Source organism: Ceratotherium simum, chromosome 7 (genome assembly GCF_057802395.1).
Source record: "Ceratotherium simum simum isolate JZ-2026a chromosome 7, ASM5780239v1, whole genome shotgun sequence".
Taxonomy (NCBI): domain Eukaryota; kingdom Metazoa; phylum Chordata; class Mammalia; order Perissodactyla; family Rhinocerotidae; genus Ceratotherium; species Ceratotherium simum.
Window position 1 is genome coordinate 13,474,518 of NC_141906.1, and position 23,974 is coordinate 13,498,491.

Genomic DNA, 23,974 nt, shown 5'->3' on the forward strand with positions numbered 1-23,974 from the left:
CTCAGTATTCAGGAGGCATTACTCTGGCTTCATCTGTTTTCTCAATGTATGTGGCCTTTTTTTTTTTTTTAATTTAGTGTTCCAGTAACATCCCATAACGCAGATCCTCAGTTTCCTTATGTGTAACATGGGGATAAAAATATCTGCCCTGCCTACCTCGTTGGGTACTTGGGAGGGTCAAATACGATGATGAATGTGACCACACTTAAAGCTTTGTGTAAATGCAGGAAATGGTGGTGATGATGCTGTGGTTGATAACTTTTTTGGCAAAAAGGGCAGCATCCATATTATGGAAGAAAGGTTAGGGAGATGCCTCTAGGTCTGATCAAATGACAGCTATATTTTTGCCCACTTTTAAAAACTATCCTCCTTCTAATGTTAGAATGTAAAATTCGTCTTAGTGCCTATACCTTCCAGCTCAGGATTCATTTACCCAAGACTCTGGGCTTATTTAAGCTGGTACAGTTTGGGTGTGGGGATCCCAGGAGTTGGTCTTAAGGTTGTGCAGCGTATAGGAAGTGGTTGCTGGATGCTGCTGCAGGCATATAGAAGATTCGCTCTTTGCCTGCATTCACCAGAGATCCACCAAGCTGACCTTGTGATAAGACCGAAGGCTGTTTGGGGGCTACTGAGTGCCACACAGATGATGTTGTTCTGAACTTTGGCCCTGGGCCCAAAGGAAAGGAGAGAGAGAGGAGGGAGGGAAGGGGGGAGGAAGAAAGAGGGAGTACCAGTGGATGGTGCTGTTTTTCTGATGCCTTGTCTCTAGGGATTTCTGATCATGGCCAGGAAGCTGCCAGCCCCACAGACTCCTAAGGGAAGGGGACAGCAGGTTATCATGCAATGAGCATTGAATTTAGAAGTAGAAGACCTGGATTCATGTCCAATCATTACTTATTGATGAAGTTGTCTTAAGTCATTTAACCTCTCTGAGCCATTTCTTCATTCATAAAATGGGGGTCAATGGTGTTAATAGCTAAGATGTATAAGAAAAGGCTTTGTAGACTGTAAAGCCCTTGAGAGGTAGTAGTCGATAGTGGTGTAGTTGAAACACCACTATCTTGTTTCCACCACTTTCTTGTTATTCCCATATGAGTAGGGCATTTTTTTTCCCTCCAGGTGGAAATGAGGCAGGCTTAGATTAGAGTTTCTGTTTTCAAATTCTCTGGTGAATGGAGATGACTCTCTAAAAGAAGCTGGGTGCAAATAAAGTGTAACCCTTGAACGTGGCACAAGGATTTCTGAAACAGGTGTTAAGGGGGCCTACTTCTCATCCTTATCTAGATGCTCATGCCTTAACTCGACTGTTTTGGGATGTTTTGGGACGATCAGGCTGCTGCCTGCCAGATGAGGTCATAGGATTCCAAGGGTTTGCCTGGAACCAGGAGCTAGGAATTCGGCGGCTGGCAGTGGTTGGGAGGGGTGAGAGGGTGCTGGGGGTGGTACACAGTCGCAGGGCCAGGGAGCAGCCTGGCGTGATGGCTCTGCCTGCTTCACATTTGGCTTATTAGGATTCAGGCTGCTCTAACCTCAGTGCCGGCTTACTCCAGACACCAGAACGCAAGACTCCCTGACCAGGCCCCAGGGCAGAGTGAGAAACTTTGTAGGCCTAGAGATGTTTTTTTTTTTAAACCTTTGTGCTATGCTCATTTAAACCTGCTAATCTCCAGGGTGGCTCAATTTGGAGATGAGGCTAATATCTTAATACTGCCAAACGGAGATGATATATTGACTCAGGCAGTGAAAGCATTTTAACTGTCTGTATTAGGAGCTTTAAAAACGACCATGCCTTTTGATTAAGTAATTTTACCTCTGGGACTTTAACCCAAAGATGTATCAATTATAATAGTGGGGAGTGGCGGGGGCACCTAAAATGTCCAGCATTAGAAGACTGTAAAACTTTCTAGAATGTAAACACCGTGGGTAAGGACTCTTGTTCACTCTGTCTCCAGCACCTAAAGCAGTGCCTGGCACACAGATGACCAGTCAACATTTTTTGAATGGTTACAAGAAAAAAATTTACATCTATATGATAAGACTCTTATTCAGCTGTTTCAAATGAAGTCGTCTTAAAGACATAGGAAATCTTCTGTTAATAGGATGTGAAGAAAGCAGATTTCTAAATACAGTAAAATCATCATTTATTTTTAAGAGAAGGAAAAAAAGCTAAGAAGGAGAAGATACCCAGGTGTAGCTCTAGATAGTGAGATCATGGGTGACTTTTTTTCTTTCTGTATTTTCTAAAATGACTATGATTTTGTGATTGGGAAAAACACTTTACAATAAATCATATTCTTTTAGAAAGAAGGAGGTTAGGTTAGCTTATTCACGGAACAAACCAGCAACCTCTAGAGCCAGCTCCTCCTGCTTTTCAAAGAACCAGGCAGCCTTTGTGAATACACAAAACACCTACACACTTTGGTTGTTTCTGTCAGCTGGGCGTGGAAGCTGATCCCTCCTACTGGCTTCTTTTTTTTTTTTTTTTGTGAGGAAGATCAGCCCTGAGCTAACATCCATGCCAATCCTCTTTTTGCTCAGGAAGATTGGCCCTGGGCTAATGTCTGTGCCTGTCTTCCTCTACTTTATATGGGACACCACTACAGCATGGCCTGACAAGCGGTGCGTCGGTGCGCGCCCGGGATCCGAACCAGGGCTGCCAGCATCGGAGGGCGCGCACTTAACTGCTATGCCATGGGGCTGGCCCCTAATCCCTCCTACCTTCAAAAGGGTGATAAAAACTCCACAGTGTTGAAATTGTGCAGGTTCATGTGGCAGAGACGTGCCCATACTTTTATATCCCATCATTGAAGTGAAGACGTTTCGTAGTAGGGAGAGGAATTTTAAGATGATAAATGTTTCTGGGTGGGTGGTTAATTCTTAGAATTCTTTCCCTGGTTCATGGTTTTTGGAAGCTGTTGAAAGCGCTGTCTGCTTTCCTTCACTCTTGTTTTAGCTCGTGCCATCTTAAAGTCACTTTTTGCTGAGAGGCTCAGTTTGTTGGAGTAAGTATTTGATGGAATGTTCCTCTAAAGATGCAGTGTTCTCATGGAGCCAAGACTTCCCTAGAATTAAAATCCCCGCGTCTTAGGTGGGCTTTGGCACCTGAGCTGGGAGTTCTTGGTTTTTAAATGCAGCTGGGTTCTGATAGATTAACTGCCTCTCAGAGGAAAGGCGCACTGTCTCACCCAGGGAGGAATCAGCGATGATCAGGGGTCCTCAGACATTACTGACCTGTTGTTGTGTCTGTAATGCTTTCCACTCAAATGACTTCTCCTTCATTATCTCTCTCTTTCTCTTTAGCCATAACCAGCAGACCACAGCATTCAGGCATCCTGTGAGTGGGCAGTTTTCTCCAGAAAACAGTGAATTTATTCTTCAAGACGAGTAAGTACTTTTGTAAATTCTCCTTTTCCAGGCAGAGTTTGGAAGAAGTTTTAAGGCATTTTCTCAAAACAAAGCTCGTTGGAGTGTTTTGTCTCTCAGATAGAGGGGCATGGAGTGGGTTGGTTGATTCAAGGTGAAATGCGAGAATTTTGTTTTTCCTTCTCTGTACTTTCTCAGTGGGAAGATGTGGAAGTGGGGAGAAGATATGGGGATGTGCTGTGATTGGTATTGTCAGAGCGTCTTAAAAGCTCTCATTCCCCTGAATGAACCCTTTCCCGTCAAGCATCGTCTAACACATTAGCTGTGCTCTGAGAGGACCCACTCATCTGATATGAAAGTATCTTAAATGTAGCCTCAGACTGAGCTGAACCAGCCTCCCAAGGAAACCTCAAATAAGAGTCCAAAGCCAGGGCTTAGAAGAGAGGAGAACTGGTGACACCCATTGTCCCTGAACATTTTGAGTTACTTCAGCTTGCTTTTCCTAACACGGGAGTGTTTCTTGCTCCTCAGTTCCATTTTAGCAGGGCCTCTGGGGTGCTCGTGGGCAGGTTCTACCACCCAGGGCTTGTCTACTTGCAAATGCATGTACAGCTCAGGCAGGATGTGTTCTTCTCCCAAAAATGAAGGCAGAGAAACGTGTGCAAGTAGCTCTGTTCCCTTCTGCTCATCTGAAACAGTTCTGTTGGAAGAAAACAATTCTGCCTGAGAAACTAATAGAGATGTTGGCTTTAAGTTTTTTTTTCTTCAAATCATTTTTCTTCTGTTCAATCACCTAGACCAAATATGATCTTAAAATAAATTATCAGTATTTATATTTTTACAGCATTTCCCTCCCTCAGTACATACACTTTTGAACTTTCTATCATGGAAGATTTCAAATGTGTACGAAGGTAGAGATACAGTGATAAATCCAATGTATTCACTGCCCATCTTCAACAGTTTCCAAAACATGGCTGATTTTATTTCGTCTATACCCTCCCCCTCACCTGCTGGATTATTTTGAAGCAAATTCCAAACGTTTCATCTCTGTAGTATTTTTAGCTTAGAATCATTATCCTCCAGAACTTTTAGAAATCTATAATTATGATAATACTGACATTCCTTGCATGTTTACTCTCTGCTGGGGGTTTTACATGCATGTCTCATTTAATGCAATAATTCTGAGATGTAGACCATCCCCATTTTAGAGATGAAGACACTGAGACTCAAAGAAGTAAAGTCACTTGCCCAAAGTTGCCTGGTTAGAAGTAGAAAAGCCAGGATGTCATCCTTGATCTCTTGGTCAGATCTAACCCTTGCCCTAGTCAGAGGCTGCTTGCTAAATTATTTTGATGCTCGTGGCCCGTGGGACATGACAGCCAGACTCTTGGGGTTGGGGGTCTGACTTTGAAAGTATTAATACCGTTAGAGAGAGTGGGTAAAAGGTAAAGATTGTCTTGTTTCCTACATTGAGAAAGAACTGTTGTGTAAAGACAGAGCCAGAATGTGGATTCTTTGAATTCCAGCTTGGAGTGAGTTTGTGTATAGAATCCTGAAGGTCAGAAGTACTTGGGAGGTCATTGAGTTCAGCCCCCTTCCTTAGGCATCCTGAAGACATGGGTGCCTGTCATTAAAGGTCTGCATGGAGGATCCATCAGAACATTTAGCTTGGGAAGTTACCAACTTTAATAAGAGCTTCTGGAGAAATGCGGCCTTTCCATCACTAAACACCTCTGCACACACCTCATTTTCTTCATTGTTAACAGAAGACTATCCCCTGACCACTTGTGAGAAGGTAGCCTCTATTATCCTACGAACATATCTCTGTAGTTAATCTCAATTTCATCCATTTTCCAAGGAGAAGATATTGCTTCTTTTCAAGGGTCACTTTTCCCCTCTAGATCCCATTTCCTGGATGTCATGAGACATGCTTGCGTATCTCAGGTGATGGGTGCAGCTGTATGGGCAGACATTCCTTGAAGCAGGCAGAATGTGTTTCAGGCATTGAGAGGAAGGAGGGATTCCTATGAACTGATGTGGTGATTCCTGCACTTATTCACTGAACACTTAGTAAGTGCTTCCACTGTGTCAGGGGCTGTGCCCGACTCTGCAGTTCCAGCAGCAAGGAAGACAAATGTGGTCCTGTCTGTGAAGAGCTTATAGTTGAGTAGGGAAGATAGATAATTAAACCAGAGATCACAAATGTGATAAATGTTCATGGTGGAGGAAACATAGGGTTCAATAGGAGTTGATAAAAGAGGGTTCTAACCTGGCTTAGGGATCCTGGAAGGCCTCTCCATGCTGGGAAGCGATGTTGTTTAAATTGAGACCTGTCCAGTCAAGCTGAACAACCTGAGCAAAGACCTGGAGGGGAACGAGGGCAGAACCTGGAGGATCTAAACCAGTTGAGTTAGAGTGAAAAATGAAGAGCCCCAGGTGGACTCTGGAGATACTTGGGAGGTACAATTGACAGGACTTGGTGATTGATTGGCTGTGATGGGGATGAAAGAGAGGGAAGACTTTCTTGAAGTGTTCGGCCCTAAACTGGAGGAAGAGGGAGGATTTAGATAAGTGAAGATAAATGTGCATGTGTGTGAGGGTTGCTCAAAGTTGAGGGAAGTGTGACCAGCCTTGCTGGGGTCAGAGGTCAAGAAGACTGACTTGTAGTGGAGGTTTGAAAAGGGAAGAGTGGAGATAAGGTTGGAGAGGGAGGTTGCAGCCAGTTATCTAAATTGTTTCCTTCCGAAATAAACCCAGATTTGCCTCCTGGTGGAGCTCGGGAGGGTGAGTGAGGCATGATTTCCCCTCACAGAAACTATTTTTTAAAAATGTGCCAGTGAATAAGATTCGTTTGGTTCCCTTAAAGGGGCTTAATTTTGTTGTGTTATGTGGTGAGGAAAAAAGACAGAGACGACCATTTGTGTCCTTTACGCATCAGCTTTCAGAGTCATGTGTTCAGTGGAAAAAGGAATACTGGCTCTTTTCTTTTCCTTCTCCAAAGAGGGTCTGTTAAGGCCACATTGACTCCTCTTGCCAGAGCCTTCTGGTTTCTTGGAGTGACTTCTTCTAGAGCAGTGGTTCTCAAAGTGTGATCTCTGAACTAGCATCATCTGGGAACTTGTTAGAGATGCAAATTCTCCAACACCACCCAGACCTACTGAATCAGACTCTGGAGGTAGGATCCCATAATCTATCTACAGGTGATTCTGATTCAGGTAAAGTTTCAGAACCACTGATTTAGACCATTTGCTATTCCCATCTCTCCTAAATTACTCCCAGATTCTTCCTGCATCCTTAAGTCTCCTCCGGATACCCTGCTGCAATGATAATCTTAGATGGATTTTAGTCGAATAATCTTGGGTTCCTTCTCCTGTGTGTGTGTGTGGGGAAACGGTCTCCATGGTGACTTCCTTAGAGCATTACATCTCTCCCACTGTTGGCAGGTGGGGCTTACCTGCACTGCTTGGTGTAATAGGTGCATGCCTACCAAAAGATGGTTTCCTATCTTACAGATTAGAAGCATGGACAAGAAAAATAATGTGAAAGCTATGATCTGGTGGATCCAGAGGACACGAGCTCTGACTATTCTAGTTTCTGTGTTACTAAAACAGAATCAGCCAGGATAGGCTAGGATCTGCTGTGGTAACAACAACAATCAAAATCTCCATGACTTAAAGCAGTTAAGTTTAGTTCTTGCTTTTGCTCCATGTCCATCACAGGTCACCTGAGGGGTTCTGCTCTGTCATCTTTACTGAGGGAGGCTCCATCTCTGTACTTCCATCATTGCCAAAGGCAAGAAAAAGGGAACTTGGGGAATTGTGCACTGGCTCTTTCACTCACATTTCATTGGCTAAAGCAAGTCACGTGACCACTCCTAAGGACCGGGAAGTGTGTTTCTACCATGCACCTGGGAAGAGAATCAGAAATATTTGTTGATCAGCACTAATGACTACACTTAATAACCCACAGTCCAGGTTTATTAAGGGAAGCAGGACCTTTTGAGTCTGTCACTTCTCTTACTGCATGGCTAGAGTGTTTGCTTTCTCATTTTACCTTTTCTGTTATGGTACCTAGTTCTTTGTCAGAACCCCTAAGGTGAGTGGGTATCCGTCAACAGATCCTGCAGCCTTTTCCCCCAGGGGACCCCCCTGCACACCCAAGCCAGCAGGCATGTGGAAATCCCTCTTGGAAGAGCTCGTATAAGCTCAGGCTGCATTAATAAAAGTGTGATGTGTAGAGAAGGGAGGAGAATAGTTCCGGTATACCATGGGGTTTGTGGACTACTACATTCATTCATTCCAAGTTTATGGAGCACCAAGGACATACCAAGCCCCAAATACTGTGATCTAGAGACTAAATTTCAAGCAGGGTGATGAGCAATTGAGATTCCCCTGAGGAGGGAGACCATTATGGTGAGGGGTCTGGAAGCCCCTGTCCTGTGACCTATCATGTTTAGTCTCCAGGAGGAAGAGGAAGGAGGATGTGCTGTACGTCTTCAAGAAGGGCTGGCAGGTGTAAGTGGGGTACATTTATCATGTGGCTGCCAGAGGCAGGCATCTGAGCAATGGGTAAAAGTTATAGGTAGGCAAATTTCAGCTTAGCTTAGTCCATAATTTTCTAGGAAAGAGATTTTCCAGCATCCCTTGTTTCAGGATCTAGAATTTCATCTTTAACATTAAATGAAGTAATCTACCTCCTAGAATAAGGGTTAGCTTTTTCCATTAATAATAATATTGCTATTATTTTTATAGCTAACACTTGGAGCCCTTACTATTTATTACCAGGTACATTTCTAAGTGCTTTACATACATTAATTTAATTTCCACAACAGTCCTATGAGGAGGATACCATTATTATCATGGATACTGAGGCACAGAGAGGTTAAGAGTCTTGCCAAAAGTCACACAGCTAGTAAGTGGCAGAGTTAGGATTTGAATCCAGATAGTCTGGCCCCAGATGCTGTGCCTTTAATCACTACACATACTGCCTCTCATTTCAGTGGTCTACAGAAGACAGTCCCTTCCTTGGCTGTACTCAGGCGTTAATGTGCCAACTAAGCAGGCTATTGCTACTTAGAGATTTTAATTGTAATTGTATTTGCAGTAATGAAATTTGATCTAATAACTTCACATTTGCTTGAAAGATGCTAAGCCTTCTAGGTAGTCTTTTCTCCAGAAAATGTTCTCAAGCCTTTCTACAGGGCCTCATTTCCAGTGATTGGATCATTTGGGCTCCTCTTCTTAAGCTCTTGCCTGATTCTCAGTGATTTTCTTGAATTGGGACCTGTGGTTCGCCCTTTGTGGCTTAAAGGGCCACACACAGGGGCCCTCCTGAAGGGTCAGCTGTGGCACGGGAACTTCCAGGCTGTGGTTTTGGTGGTTGGTGCTATGCACAGGAGCATTTTCTCCTCAGTGCTAGGCTGCCCAGGAAGCCGCTGACAGACGCCTCTGCAGCTCTCGGGAAGAGGAGAGGAGCATTCCGGAGCCGTGACGCTGGCAGCTGACTGACAGCGGGCTGTGTACACTTGTCCCCAGGCTCTGTCAAGCATTTGATGTTGAGGTGGGGCCTAGTTCAGAGAGAGTGTGTGCTCTGGAAGTTCAGAAGCCTGCTGTTGTGCTCAGAAGCCAGCTGCCAGGCACCTGAGATCACCTCAGAGTTTCCTGCTCTGGAGAGGACCCTTGCCTGGCCTGCCTTTACCGGCATCCTAGGGAGTTTAGCTTGTTCCTTCCATTGGGGTCTGAGCAGCTCTCAGTTTTCTGATTGGATTGTTTGGAAAAGAACCACAAGTTGGAATTGCCTGGAATGTCATGAGTGGTATTTGGAGGATACTGCTTAAAAAGATATCTTGCTGAAGGTAAGCGTTGTCTTCCTGACCTTTGACCTCTTTGGGGGTTCATTTTCAGATTGCAGGGCAAGGCTCTCCGAGGCCTGTGCTGATTATGGGCCTGGGGGTGAGCTATTTCCCACTACTAGGAGATGGCTGTCTCCCATCTCTCCTGCAGTTAACAAGTTGGTAAAGCTCGGGTGAGACTGAGAGCACAGGATGTGGTGGGGGTGCACTACAACTCTGAGCTTGGAGAAGGAGTCTGTCCTGTTGCTTATCTGCTGAGCCCTGGGCTGTGAAGCTGATGTGTTGCTATCTGCTGCTGATACAGCCAGAGTGGCAGTCTTGGGCTAGCTTTGCCTGTTGCATTTGGTTGCCATGGCAGCAGAAAAAAATGAGGAAAGATGGAAACACCTGGCAAGCAGATGCAGAAACTTGGCTGTTCAGTTTTCCTTCCTGGTCTAGGAGACGGCATTTGTGACAGTCACAGGTAGGGGACGAGGTGGTGATGGTGTCCTCAGTTCATTCAGACACTTGGGTGTTGGCTTGGCTTTGATGTTGGTGTTTGGAAGGGCATTGGCACTGAGGTAGTCGTTGCCGCACAGCACTGTCCCTGGCTTTGGCTCTGCTGGTGAACACGCTGCAGTGGTGGCTTTGCTGTGTGTGGAAGGGAAGCTGTTGTTTGCAAACAGTCATTTTGTTTCTCCTGTGCCTTGCCTTCTTGTCCTCTTTTCCCTGCCCCTGGTCTGGGAAGTGCCCAGATCTCCATTAGACAAGGCTATTTTCTAATGAGAGAAGTGGCTGCAGGGTAGGCCAAGAGGAGCAGATAGGCTAGCCGAGGGCTTGCAAAGGCTTGGGTTAGAATTGTAACATCTCTGGAATGGCACAGCAGAGGTGGGAGGGACAGTGGAGGTCAAGTTCTGGTTCTCCCCCAGCACAGAAAGAGACATGGAGCCTGGACAGCGGAAGAGACTGGCCCAGGGTCTTACAGCAGAGCGGAACTCAGGCCAAGTTCAGGGCAGTGCTGGGGTTGGGGGCGGGAGAGGGGAGCCCGAGAGGTTCACTGGGTTATTTTCATGCCAGCTGAGGGGTGCTGTTTGGGCTGGTTTCCAGCTCCTGAGATGGGGTGTGGTGAGGAACTGGAGCCTGTGTTCGAGAGAGGAGTTGGAGGGGGAAGGAGAAGGAGCACAGAGAGCCATAGTTGAGTAATGAGGCCACAGTTGCTGAATGAAAACCCGTGTCAGACAGCCTCCCCCAGGGTGTTGGGAGTGTACAGTGAGCGTTGGCGGTCTGTCTGTGTGTGTCTCTTTCTCTGGGAAGAGGAGGTGTGGAGGTGTCTGCCTGTTTGGGACAGGCACTTTCTTTTATTCTTGCTTTTCGTTATGCATTGCTTTTCCCAAACCCCTTAGGTGGTGGGTGTGAGCGCCTTAAAAAAATTGCTGGTTGTTTGTGTGCCTTTTCTCATGCACCCCTCTTCTCATAGCAGTAATTTTAGCTGAGTTCTCTGTGTAGAATCCTTGAGGGCAGAGCATGAATTTGGAGGCCTATTTTTCCGGGAATTAATGGGATACAGGTGTCATCTAATGATGTGTTCTCAGCAAGAGATTCCCAATTCCCCATAGCTTGCTTTTTTTTTTTTTTTGTGAAGAAGATCGCTCTTGAGCCAACATACGATGCCAGTCCTCCTCTTTTTGCTGAGGAAGAATGGCCCTGGGCTAACATCCATGCCCATCTTCCTCTACTTTATATGGGACGCCGCCACAGAATGGCTTGACAAGTGGTGCGTTGGTGCATGCCCGGGATCCAAACCTGCGAGCCCTCGGGCCGCCAAAGCAGCGCTCAAGCACTTAACTGCTGCGCCACCGGGCCGGCCCCTGCCACCTCCCCATAGCTTTCTAACCTCGCCTCGTAGCCTTGAAGACTCTTGGCATTATTGTTCTTCTGGGGAAAGAATGGGAGCCCAGTCCCCCAGCCACACAGTTACTACACTTTTAAAGAAGCCCCAGATAAGGTGTTTATAGGAAATGATTATTGTTGAGAAGTTAATCGTTTGGTACCTTGAGCTTTCTGGAGAGAGATGCCTTGGAAATAAAAATAAAGTGTATCTGAGGGGCGGGCCCTGTGGTGTAGCGGTTAAGTGCACGCGCTCCACTCCTGGCAGCCCAGGTTCAGATCCTGGGCGCGCACCGACACACCTCTTGTCAGGCCATGCTGTGGCAGTGTCCCACATAAAGTGGAGGAAGATCAGCATGGATGTTAGCTCAGGGCCAGTCTTTCTCAGCAAACAAGAGGAGGATTGGCGTGGATGTTAGCTCAGGGCTGATCTACCTCACAAAAAAAAATAAAATGTATCTGAGATTTAAATTCTGGAGTCTCCACTGATAACAGTCTCAAACAGTGCTTTTCATTTAGTGCAATGTTTCATGGTTTTCAAAGCATCATTTCAATCCACACAACTACCTTGTGAGATGAGAGTCATTTTCACCCCATTTTGCAGAACTGTAAACTGAAGCCCAGAGATGTGTGTGACTTGTGGAAGAGCCAGTAAGCTGCAGAGCTTTGTTGAGAAACAGTTACTGGGCTCATGGTCTTTCTACCATCCCAGGATCCTCTTGGTTTGGGGGTTGGTTTTGGGGCTGCTTCTGTCAGACCTTGGGGCTTGTCATGGGATGGTGTCTCTGTGGCAAAGTCTGGGTTTTGGAGTCCAGGTTCTGTCTTGGGAAACTCATTAATCTCTCTGAGCCTCAGTTTCCTCATCTACAAAATGGAGATGATAAAACGGGCTTTGCAGAGTTACGTGAGATAATGCAGGCATAGTGCCTGGCACACAGTAGGTGCTGGACAAGTACAGCCTCTAGTCCCTCTGCTTGCCTGGCCTTGTGTACCTGTCCCTAAGGGTTAGTGGTACTTGGCTTGGTGCCCTACCTATTATGACAGTGACAGGGTAGGGAAGGGTCTTCCTGTGATCTCACTTCTGTCTGCTCCAGTTCATGTTGACTAAGGGGCAGCTGAGGATCTCATTACCCAAACTCGCCTAAATTCAGACCCAGCAGAAAAAATTGGCTTCTGAGTTTATAACCTCCCTTTCATACTACATCTGTTAGTGTCATTTGCATTTGCTCCTGGATATGTCGGAAGCAGACACAGCTCCTTTTAAAAATTGGGAAATTGAGGGACAGAGAAAGTGACTTCCTACCCAGGCTCAGCTGACATATCCTTCAGGAAGTTCAGAGTAGAATGAACTCACTTTCCTACTGGGCTTTTCCAGACTGATTTTTCTCTGGTCCTAACTTCTTTTGTTCATTTCAGATGGGAAGCAATTGAGTTAAAGCTCTAGCTCACTGTTTTGAACTTCAGCCCACACCCCTCCAGCAAAATGATCAGCATTCATAGCCCAAGTCAAGGAAAGAGAAGTCTTTGTTCAAATCATCCCACTGTGCTTTGGGAATCCAGATAGCACAGAAACCTGGCAAACAGCCTTTTAAATTAATAGATTTTCTTTAATGACACCAAGAGTCTGCCTTCCCCTAGCCCGTGCAGGTTTTTTGGTCTCATCTCTCGGGATCTGTGTGACTCATGTGCCTGAGGGTGTGCTGTTGGGAACTGAACCACCAGCACAGCTACTCAGCTCTGGGGCACAGGCTCTTCTCTGGGGGAGGGGGAAGGTTCTTGGGTGAAACCTGTCAGGAGTATACCTCTGTCTGAGGAGTTGAGGACAAATCAGGGTCAGCCTCCCCACGCTCTTAAGTGGGGACACGCCTGTATGATGTAACTGGCTGAAGCAAATGTTCCAGATTTTGCACATCCAAGTGAGTGATGGTCCCTTCAGTGTTTTCTCTTCAGGAGGCTACACACATGCACCACTGGTGTTCCCATTGCTCAAAATGTTGTGGTAAATGACCTCTACAAGTTTCCATCAAAGCCAGCTCTTCAGCCAAGTGAGAAAATTGTTTTTGAGACTTTTTTCATATCCTCATTTTTGGATACCAAATGGTGTCCTAAGCATGACCACCATTCTTTTTTATTAGTTGTAATTCTGGATAACTTCTAGTTATTCCAAAAGTCATATTCACCCATGGAGGACCTAGGAGATCATTACCCACGTTGAGGAGATTCAGGGGAACATCCTCTGAAGACCGATCTTGTTACTTGGCTGAGTGGGTAGCTGTGTGTGCCATGTTCTTTTAAAGAGCCAAGTCAGGCATTGCCAGGTAATGGTTGAGTCTCTTCTTGAGTTGGGAGATGTCCTTGCCTGTGGGGAGCCCTGGTGAAGACATGCTTCTGTTTATAGAGACAACATGGTTAGTTTGGACTTTAATCATATCTCCTGATAAGCCAGCGTTCTCTGGGTGTGGCTTAGCAGAGGTCTTTGTAGTCGTGAAGAATGAAGTTGTCTTCCTATGTTTCTTCCTCCTCCTCCCCTCCCCACCCCTGTCACTGTCCCTCACTGATGTTCAGTGTTGGGGCCATAACCTGTGTTCCTCCAGCTGAAGTCTGTTCATGGCTGGCTCCCTACGTGGTGCTCGTACCCTCTTTCCTCACCTACCCAGGGCTGCAGGGCAGTCATCTTTCTTCCTGTACTGTTGGCTAGAGGAGTTCCATGGCCAGCCAGCATCCCAGAAGCTAGTGTGGGGAGGGGACATGGGGTTAGAATGCAGGTGAATGGTTCAAGTTAGAGCTCAAGATTGTAAGGTGCGGAAATGGCAGAAGTGGCCATCTGTCCTGGATTTCCTGGGCCAGTCACAAATCCAGATAGTCTTTTCTTTGTCCCACAGAGGAGAAATGGCATATCAGGTTGCTGGAATGTGACGTAGTCATTTAAAATGACGTGGATGAGTTTAAAATAATGGAGAAAATGTTTAAATTACAATAAGTTGTTTAAAATCAAGATATAAAATCATAAACACAGTATGATCACAATTATATAAAAACAAAAAAGCACCCCCCCCAAAAGAAAGTCAGGCATATAAAAAAGAATGGAAGTAAATATACCAAGTGTTAAAAATGATTTTCCTTTGGGTAGCAGGACCATGGGTGATTTTTTTCTTTCCCTTTCAGCTTTTTTTCTTATATTTCTCAAATATTCTATAATAAGCTTCTATTGATATCTTAAATGGGAACGAATTAGACTTGATAAAATCCCAAACAAACCTTTTATTGTTGGACTTTGTGTCCTGGCTTTTAGCTTAGAGGTACAGCTGCCATAACTGAGGGACCTGAGAACTCTTCTTCCTGATCTCAACCTCTGGAAATCTGAAAAGTCAGGCTCAAGACCAGGTTCCAAGAAGTTGTTTTGGACATAGTTCTGCCTAGAGGAGGCAGGGCCTGGACAAGGCAGCCTCTCAGAGCCCCTCCCCACCCCCAGCCAGCGATTATCTCTCTGCTGCACACAGCCTCTGCCAACAGTGAGCAGGCTGAGCGTGGCGACATTCTCTGAGTGGGGAGCAGCAACAAAAGTCTGGCTGGGATGGAGGCCGGGGCTGGGGAATCCGGAGTGAGTGCCTGAGCTGATAAGGAGCCAGTGATCTTTCTGCCTGGTGGGACTTGCACCTCCCACTGCCGAGCATCCAGCAGGGCCCAGCCCCTTGGAAAGCTGGTGCCCGCTGCAGAGGTCCTGCTGCTGACACAGCTCGGAGAACACGGTGGTCACGGCTACTTCTGCGAAGAACTTCCCCAGTGGTGCCAGGGTACTGAAGCTCTGTCTTGGGCACAGGAAGGATCATTTATCCTTTGAGTGGCAGTGGTTTTTGAAGGAAGCAGCATATCTCCAAGGTGGAAATTAGGATTTTCCCTTGTAGCACCTTTGTAAAAGTGAGCCTGGCGGACGGACATCAAGAGTGCTTCTTCCTCAGCTGTGTCTTGCCTGGATCCTCCATCTCCATCTCAGTTTACTGCCTCAGTTTACTGCAGCTGCCTGGATCCTGTTGCCCATCAGAGCAGTGGACAAGACCCAGCTACAGAACGCTGGGACTTACGCTTTGAGGAAGGCCTACTGATCCTGGCATTAGCAGGATCTGGGAGTCAGGCGTCGAGCTGTTCAAGGATAGGCATTGAATTCCTGTGGAGGCATTTGCTGCCACCGCTGCTTTGAAAGGTTCAGGCAAATGCTGGGGCTCTGTGGAGGCAGGTGAGAAGGGCTCTCTGCAGTGTCTCCTGAGTGCCGTACCGAGATGTTACCAGAGTGCTGGGCCTCCCAGGGCAGGTGGGGCTTCTTGGTGGGAAGCCCAATGTCGCTGAATGCTGATGAGGATGCACCAAGGGGATCCTCATTGGGGACCCAGGCAACCTTTATTCTTCCTGCTCTCCAGGCATGGCACAAGGGGTTAATATCTCCGATGGCTCTGTTTTGGGGCAAATGGAGTGTTCCTAGAATAGGACTCTTTGTTGAGTAGTCTATTTTGGGAGGCAAGCCCCACTGGCATTTATGTAAGCAATTCTGTGTGTGTATCTGGGGGTGTGGATGTGTGCGCAAGTAATTTCTTGTTACTAATTATAAACAGCTTCTTTTGGGAGCCAGGGAAATGGAGGTGTGTGTGTGTGTGTGTGTGTGTGTGTGTGTAAGGAGTAGGGATTGCTCTTGCTGTGAAGAGTGGTGACTGCCCATCTGGCGGGGCAGTTGCCACAGGCACCTGAGTAAGAGAATAAATGTGGGGACCTTAGGACAGCAGGCAGGAATGACTGCCTTGGCCTCTTTGTGGAGTATCAGGCTGTGGAGATATACCCTCCTATCATCCTCTTGATTCCCTGAATCACATGGGTAGGCTGAACATTGTGGTCCTCCAAAAGACTGGTCCTGGGTTGTCTGACCATCAACTAGTTCTAACCTGGAATAAATCTCAGATTCCACTTCCCACTGGAGCCTGGCACTTATTCACTAGATTCCCCTATGTCTCCCCACAGGCCAAATCCACATATGTCGAAGCAAGAGAGAAACCAAAGACCGTCCAGCATGGTCAGTGAAACGTCCACGGCTGGGACCACTTCCACCGTGGAGGCCAAGCCTGGCCCCAAGGTGAGCTCCTGGCCACTTGTTCCTTCCTTCTCCGTTTTTATATTTTGCCAAACCCCTTTGTAACCAGAAGCCCATTTGACCTTCACTGTAGTTTTGTGAGGAAGACTTAGAAAAAGTATTCTCCCCAAATGTCAGATCAAGAAATTGAGGCCATGTGACTGCTGACAGAACCAGGGCTGACATAAGTCCGTGGATGTATTCTTCATTTTCCTGACGTGTCTTGGGAGGGCCACACCTCTGTTCACATGTGTGTTAGAGACCGCCTGGCAGGATTCATGACAGATGGGCCCAAGGAAGGGTGCCCTTGAGAAGGGCCTAGAGGTTTCTGTGCCCAAGATGTGGGAGCACTGACTGAGGAGCAGGGAAAAGAACCAGATTGCAGAGAAGGGGAGAGTGCTGAGGAGTGAACCCAGATAGGAGGGGTAGAAATCTGGAAATTGGCAAGATCTGTGACCAAGAAATAGCTTTGCTCCAGAAAGCCATAAGACATATCAGGGCCAACGGCTGCTGGTGAGAGTTGATTGAAAAATTCTTTTAATTTTTTTTCGCTGTGACCCAGACAGGAAGCTTGCTGGGTCTTGGGCTCGCCTTTTAATTAGAATGCTATGGCCATGTGCACGCCTCTTCCCTGTCTTCTTGTTCTTTTGATCAAAGGGCGCTGCCACTTAGAGCCAGGCACAGGAGCCTCAGCCCTCGTCTCACACAAGTGCTTTGTTGTGCCTCCCTGTATCCCCCCTGCTGCTAAAGTTCAAGTCTGCTCTTTCATAGATCATAAAGTCCAGCAATAAAGTCCACAGCTTTGGGAAGAGGGACCAGGCCATTCAGAGGAACCCCAATGTTCCGGTGGTGGTAAGGGGCTGGCTGCACAAGCAGGTGAGGAGACTGAGGAGGGAGTTGGGGGGACATTGCTCTTGCTGATTTCCTTTCTTACCCTGGCCCCCGGAAGCTGGGAATATGCTTTTAATAAGCTTTCTGTTCCTGAGTTTGTCTGAGGCAGGTAATTATGCCCACCGTGCTGAATGGTTCGCTGTTCATTTCTGTGAGTGGACCGTCTGCTCAATGGCTACAGCTTCCTTCCCTAAACCCATTTGATCACTTTGGCCCCCGGCGCTATTGGCTGCCCTGAGACCCAGGCCCTAGTGTGGGTGGGTCAGCATGAATCCAGCCTTACTGACAATCCTCTGTCAGCACTTGCCTTCCTGATGTTAAAGATTCTTTGTTATCATTTGGCTGAAAAATCCCATCTTTTCCTCTCCCCGGTCTAGCACACACATCTAGTTCCCTGGCACCACAGATTCCAGATCAGCCAAACTCAGCTCATCATCTCCTCACCCTTTACCTTGCTTTTCCCCTAAGCTGCGTTTTCTGGATCTTGGTGAGGATGCCACCATTCTCCCAGGCACTCACATTAGAAACCTCAGCACCATCACCAGTTCCTCCTTCTCCCAGGTCCATTCAGTCAGGAAGCTCTGTCAGCTCCATCGTTCCCGAGGCCATCCTTCATCTCTGTCCTCACCACCAGTTATTTTGCCTCTGGTCTTATGGCCATGGATAGGCTATGAACTTCCAGGGCCAGAGATCATGTCTCTTTTGTCTCCTTCCTTCTCTCCTTGCCATCCATCCATCCATCCATCCACTCACCAGATCCCTGCCATGTTCTAAGTGCTCTCACAGCAAGTATAAAGAGATGAATAAAATGTGCCCTTGAGGAACTCATAGTTTGCAGGAGAAACAGATAGTCATATCTCTCATATGTTTTTTAAAGATTTTCACAGTCACCTAAAATTTTCTAATAAATATAATGGTTTACTTTTTGGATGAGGAAAGACAGATTCTTGTGAGACAATTTTGATAGGAAGAAAATCCAAGTCTCTTTACATTGAGTGGAAGGAAAACACATAGCAAAATCAGTCCCTTAATGTAGAAAACTGAACTTAGTGAAATGGGAATTTTGCCCCATTGATGAATTAGGTATCTTAAACTCTTTGTTCCATACTATGTAAATCAATTTTCTCATCAGTCTTAAGTGAAGGTATTTTACAGCATAGCACCTAAATCAATAAATAACGTCCTTTTTGTTAAAAGCTGATTTCTTTCTTAATAGAAGAACTATATTTTTGAATTCACATCTTCCTTTCTAAAAGAAGGAAGTTTATAATATATTAATCTGTTTTCAGGAAACAGAAAAAACTTCCTGGGGATAAACCGTCATTGAATCTAAATTTTAGTGTCCTATTCAAAGAATGGTTCTGCAATAAAAATTCATTAGTTTACTGAAAGAAAGTGAATATGGGCAAGCCTTGGTTTCACAATCAGGTTGTAATGATTGGGGAGGGGGGACAGTATGCTCAGATATTGCCCTAATTAGTTTTCTTCACTTTGCAGGACAGTTCTGGGATGAGGCTATGGAAAAGGAGGTGGTTTGTGCTTGCTGATTATTGCTTGTTTTACTACAAAGGTGAGCCGGGGCTTGGGCCACCAAGGGCTCTTTGTGCTGGAGGGGATAGTGAAGTGATGCAAATGGTGGTCTTCTCAAATCCAGTGATTGGACCAGTGGCATGAGCTAACTAATAACCTGTCAACCTGCCAAAGTGTTCGCTTTTACATATGTGCATGGTTGGTGACTTTATTTTTACCAGTCCTGACACTGGAAGTGCTATTTGTTGAGTTAAAATAAATAGAATAGCTTCTGCCCTGCTTGGGACATAGGCACACCTTTGACACAATCTGAAGAGGAGGGACGTATAGGTAAATCAATATATTTTGTAACCTATCTGGATTTATCCCCTGTGTTATTGGATGGGCAATTGGTGAATTGACTTGGCCAGGTGAACATTTATGGAGCCTCAGTACATAGAGTTGGGGGCTGTGCAATGGTGAGAAGGAAATAAGCTTCAAGATATGGAGGAAGAGATAGCTTACTTTTAAGACAAAACTAGGCTGTAATAGATGCTTTAAGACATCCAAAGTGCTTAGGCAGTTCAGGGGGAGCAAGGGAGAATTTGGGAAGTCTTCTTAGAAGAGATCGGATTTGAGCTGGGCTTTTGAGGATGAGTAGGGCTTTGCCTGTGTCTGGCGGGGAGATAGCATTACAAGCAGAGGAAACAACTTGAGTAAAGTTCTAGAAGCAGAAGTAAGTGGAATGACAGACCTGTGAGGCCAGAGTGAGTTTTGCAATGGAGGACGCACTAGGAGATAAGACTCAGGAGGTGGGTAAGGGCCAAAATTCGAAAGGGCTGTGACACCACGCAGAGGAAGTTGGGCTTCATTTTGTATCCAGTGGGCAGTCAGCCAGTGCCTTTGATAGGAGGGTGCCAGGACCAACTCCATCATTAGGAAGTTACCTCTGGTGATGAAGAGGTTTGGAGGAGGAAGAAAATAGATGTAGAAGATAGGATATTTCACACAGGCTCTAACTTTGCCTGAGAGGTTTGCTCCACCAAGAATGCCCTTCCCCATCCTTTAAAACACTTTAAATATCACTTTCTGAAGCCTTCTCAACTTCCCCAGACTGTGTGCCACTCCTGCCTCTGTGTTCCCACAGCACGTGGTATACTGCTGTATTCCAGGAGTTAGCAGGTTGAGTTGAGCATGTTAACATGCCTGTCTCCACCCTCTGGGAGAGGAGGGCCCTGTCTCATTCACCACTGTAGTTCCAGCATTAGCTGAATGGCCAATCAGTGATTGCAGTAGTCTTGGGGAGAGATAAGGAACCCTGAACTAGAGCAGTGGGATGGACCAGCCCAAGGAAGGTGCCACAGAAGGTTATTCTGATGTCTTTTTCCATTCAAAGACAGCCGAGAAGAAGTCGTCCTCGGGAGCATCCCTCTGCCCAGCTATGTGATCTCTCCTGTGGCCCCTGAGGATCGCATAAGTCGCAAGTATTCCTTTAAGGTACTGCCCCTCTCCTCTAGTGCAGCAATTCCATCCTAAGAAACTTTGTGTTCCCAAAAATGGCTTCAAAAAAGCAGTTGTTTTTGTGGAGAGGGAGAAGTTAAGAAGCTGAAGCATTTCAGGTTCACGTTAACAAATTTATAGATTCTTTAAACAAGAGTAATGTCACATCGCAAGCACTTTCATTTGTATCTGAGCTTTTGAGTTCCCTAGCCTTGCTCAAGTATTTAGGCCCCTCTTACCTATCGCTACTAGTCCTGTGATTACATATTAGACACAGCCCTTCTCCTGCTTTCTAATCACTGTCATCAGCCAGTCTGGCTAGTATCCAATCACTTAGTGCAAATGACGGTCCCTCATAATGGATTTATGTCAATTATATTATGAAAACTTACTGCGAGGGTTGGGGTCTGCATGTTGAAGGGATTTTCAGGTTTGTCCACTTGACTTATCTTGTTGAAAAGCAATTAGAATCAAATTTGATTTATTTTCTGGATCGTTGAAAATTCCCAGGGAAATCCCTTCACCAGTGATACCCCTTTTCTACTTCCCTTGTCACTGTGCCATTTGGAGTGAGTGGGGCCATGATAGTGATGTCAGTCCTTTGACACCCTCTGGCATCTTTGAAGCCAGGCATGGAGGCTCCGGGAAGGCGGTGGTCAGGCTCATACTTGGGGCATCCTGAGGTTATCTCCTTTGGTGGCCTCCACACGTTTTCTTCACTGCTGCTGTTTCTTGGGTCCCCTATGGGTGATGGCAGTGGGTTGGGTTGAAGGTCTGCTTTACTGGCAATTGGAGTGGAAGTCTCAGAGAATACTGAAGCAAGTGGCTCTTGGCACCAGTAGCTATGGAGAAACACCCTCTCACACTACTCAGGATACAAGACATTGACATGCATTTCAAGCTGGGGTAAGGGGCTCCTTCCCCCGCTATTCATGTAGCTTGGCTTTTCCCATGTTGGGAGTACAAGATGAGTACTAGACAGTAGGTACTAAAGCAGAGATTGAACAGAAGTCAAGTTTTCCAGTCATAGATAGTTAAAGGACCACGGAAAAGCACAGGATAAGACACTCACTGTTCTCTGGAAGGCTTAAAGGAAAGTGTTGGTGTGTAGTGTCCACAGCATCATTGGAAAGCGATAGTCTGCGTGAGCGTCTTGATCTGGAGTCCCTTGTGGTGGTGGTGGTGGTTGGAAAGTCAGTCTCATCTTCCTCCTACTTTTCCTTCCTGAGCTGATACTTCAGCTTTGTTCCTAGACAGGTTTGAGCTGTCCTTCTCCTTCCCTCAACTGTCACTTTCCCCAGTGACTCCACAGTTGCTGTGGGTTGAAGATTCTGGGTTCCTTCTTTACTTCATGTACGTGATCCAGGATTGCCTTATATCTGTAAAACCTTTTATGATTTGATAAGTACTTTTATCCATGTTACCTCATTTAATGCTTGTGGGGAGCCTGTGAGGTCAGTATTATTAGCTTCATTTTATAGATTAGGAACACGAGGATCAGAGAGCTTAAGAAACTTGATCAAAGACACAAAACTGGAAGATGATGGAGATGGAACTCCACCCTGAATTCTATCCTCTTTCAATTGCATTGCAGGGAGGGAGGACAATTTCTTCCTCTTCCTCTCTGCTTTTCTTCCATGTCTTATTTTGGTCACCTCCCACGTACTCATTGCAGGAGGTGGTTTGTATAATTTTTATTTTTATTTATTTTTTCCCCCAAAGCCCCAGTAGATAGTTGTATGTCATAGTTGCACAGCCTTCTAGTTGCTGTATGTGGGACGCGGCCTCAGCATGGCCAGAGAAGCAGTGCGTCAGTGCGCACCCGGGATCCAAACCTGGGCCACCAGCAGCAGAGCGCGCGCACCCAACCGCCAAGCCATGGGGCCACCTGCAGGAGGTGGTTTGAATTAATGTTTATTGTTATCATTTTAGGAATGCTTTTCTGATTAATAGTTCATGATCCTCTCCTGCTATTGCTGGCTCTGAAAACATTTTGTTCAGTGGATTTCAGACTGGTCTTTCATGGCCTGAAAGTCTGTCTCAGAAAACCTTCCTTTCTAGGATTGAGCATTGCTACTGGGCAAACAATTGGGATAACGATGTTGTATGTGATTTTGGGGACCAGCATTTGGAATATCCTCAAAGTAACTCATCATAGCTATAGATTTTATTTATTTTATTTTTTCCCCCCAAAGCCCCAGTGGATAGTTGTGTGTCGTAGCTGCACATCCTTCTAGTTGCTGCATGTGGGACTTGGCCTCAGGATGAACGGAGAAGTGGTGCCTCGATGCGCACCCGGGATCCGAACCCGGGCCGCCAGCATCGCAGCGCGCGCACTTAACCACCAAGCCACAGGGCCGGCCCTCATCATAGCTATATATATTTCATCTTAATACTTCATTGGGAGGTGTGAAAATAGATTCTAGGAAAACATCTTTTATGTGTTGTAGATTCTTTCCTTTTTTAAAAAATTTTTTCTTAGAAAGACTTTGCCAAGAGTGTTCCCTGAATCTTTTGTCTGGGAGACAGAAGGCATGCATGTGTTTGGGGGGGTCTTTGGGGGAATCCTCAGGGTCTGGGAGCGGAGAAAAGCTACTGCAGACAGATCTGGTGCTGTTTAGCTCGTTCTCCAGAAAGGGCTGTGGTTTCCTGAGTATGAAAGACTTGCCTTTCTTTTCCCTTTAGGTTGCAGGATCATTCTTGTAGGGGTGAGAGTGGGCCCCTTGGGCAGTTCAGGATTCATGTTCTTGGACGAACTGAGGAATGCAGTGTTTTGTGTCCTGGACCATGTATGCTTGCCTCTCATGTCAGTTCTGTTTCCAGAGCCGAAAGTCTCTGACTGTTGCTAGGGCACCTTGCCTGAGATTGTTCAGAGTATCTGTAGTGCTAGATAGGCGTGGCCTGAAAGGTTATATGGCCCCCTCCTTGTCTTTCTTTTCCAACTGTGCCTGCTGCCTCGCAGCTCCTACAGATTACTAGGGAGGCTGGGTGCTACATGGACCGTGAGACGCAGCCAGGTCTGCAGGATGAGCCAAGCAAGGCTCTCAGTGCCTCTAGGAGACATTTTGCCGTGCCCTGACCAGCAGGCCATTCGTGCTCTGCTGGCTCACCTTTGGCCTCCCCAAAGAGCTCCTGTTGGATGCACAGCCACCCTCAGCCTGTTGGTAATTTCTGAGCAAGCTTGGCCCCTTGGGTCCAGGATGTGGAGCTGAAAACATCCCCACACAGCCAAGGGTCCAGGGATCTTCAATGAGGGAAAAGCTATTACTGTCTCCTTTGAGCCATTCTCCCTCTCTCAAGACCAAAGGCTCCTGACCTGAGGTGGATAGATGTCAGTGGATAAATCACATCTTTCCTTTTTTAACCGAGAACATTTCCTTTGATTAAGAAGCAGGCAACAACAGTTATCAACAATGCCTGTGCCCTGGTCACAGTAGAAGCCAGAGACCTTTATATCACATCAGAGGTGGTGTAACTATCTTGAAATATCATTTAGGCTGATCATCACTTTGAAATTACAATAATTATCACTACATTTGCTATATAATGCATTATTAAAGAAGCACCTATATCCCTATATCACAATATTCCAAAATATTTTGATAACTATAGTTCAATATAATATATTGATTTGCACACTTAAAAACATTCTGAGAAGAATTCATAGGACTCACCAAACTGTCAGAGGGTTTATGCCCCCAAAAGGTTAAGACCCGAAGGTCAGCCAAGAGACGTGGGTTTCACTGATTGATATTCAGCACACTTTTACTACGCTCTGGGATTCTACTTGGCAGGGTACAGGTGCTGGGGATACAACAAAGGAAAGGACACAGTCCTTGTCTCTGTGGGGTATGTTCTAGAGTTGGCATTGGCAGGAC

At 46.1% G+C, this 23,974-nt stretch overlaps 1 protein-coding gene across 15 annotated transcripts in view; it reads left to right on the top strand.

The window, feature by feature from the left end:
• PLEKHA7 (pleckstrin homology domain containing A7) overlaps positions 1–23,974 on the top strand; it is a 214,460-nt gene that overhangs the window by 122,558 nt on the left and 67,928 nt on the right. For all 15 annotated transcript variants that reach the window (XR_015552664.1, XM_087433165.1, XM_087433152.1 and 12 more), the window contains 5 exons: positions 3,301–3,384; positions 16,088–16,199; positions 16,968–17,072; positions 18,585–18,657; positions 19,993–20,093. Coding sequence is in view for 14 of the 15 variants with exons in the window: in XM_087433165.1 (XP_087289291.1) it covers positions 3,301–3,384; positions 16,088–16,199; positions 16,968–17,072; positions 18,585–18,657; positions 19,993–20,093 (475 nt within the window). In the remaining variant the exon portion in view is untranslated. The remainder of the gene's footprint in view (positions 1–3,300; positions 3,385–16,087; positions 16,200–16,967; positions 17,073–18,584; positions 18,658–19,992; positions 20,094–23,974) is intronic.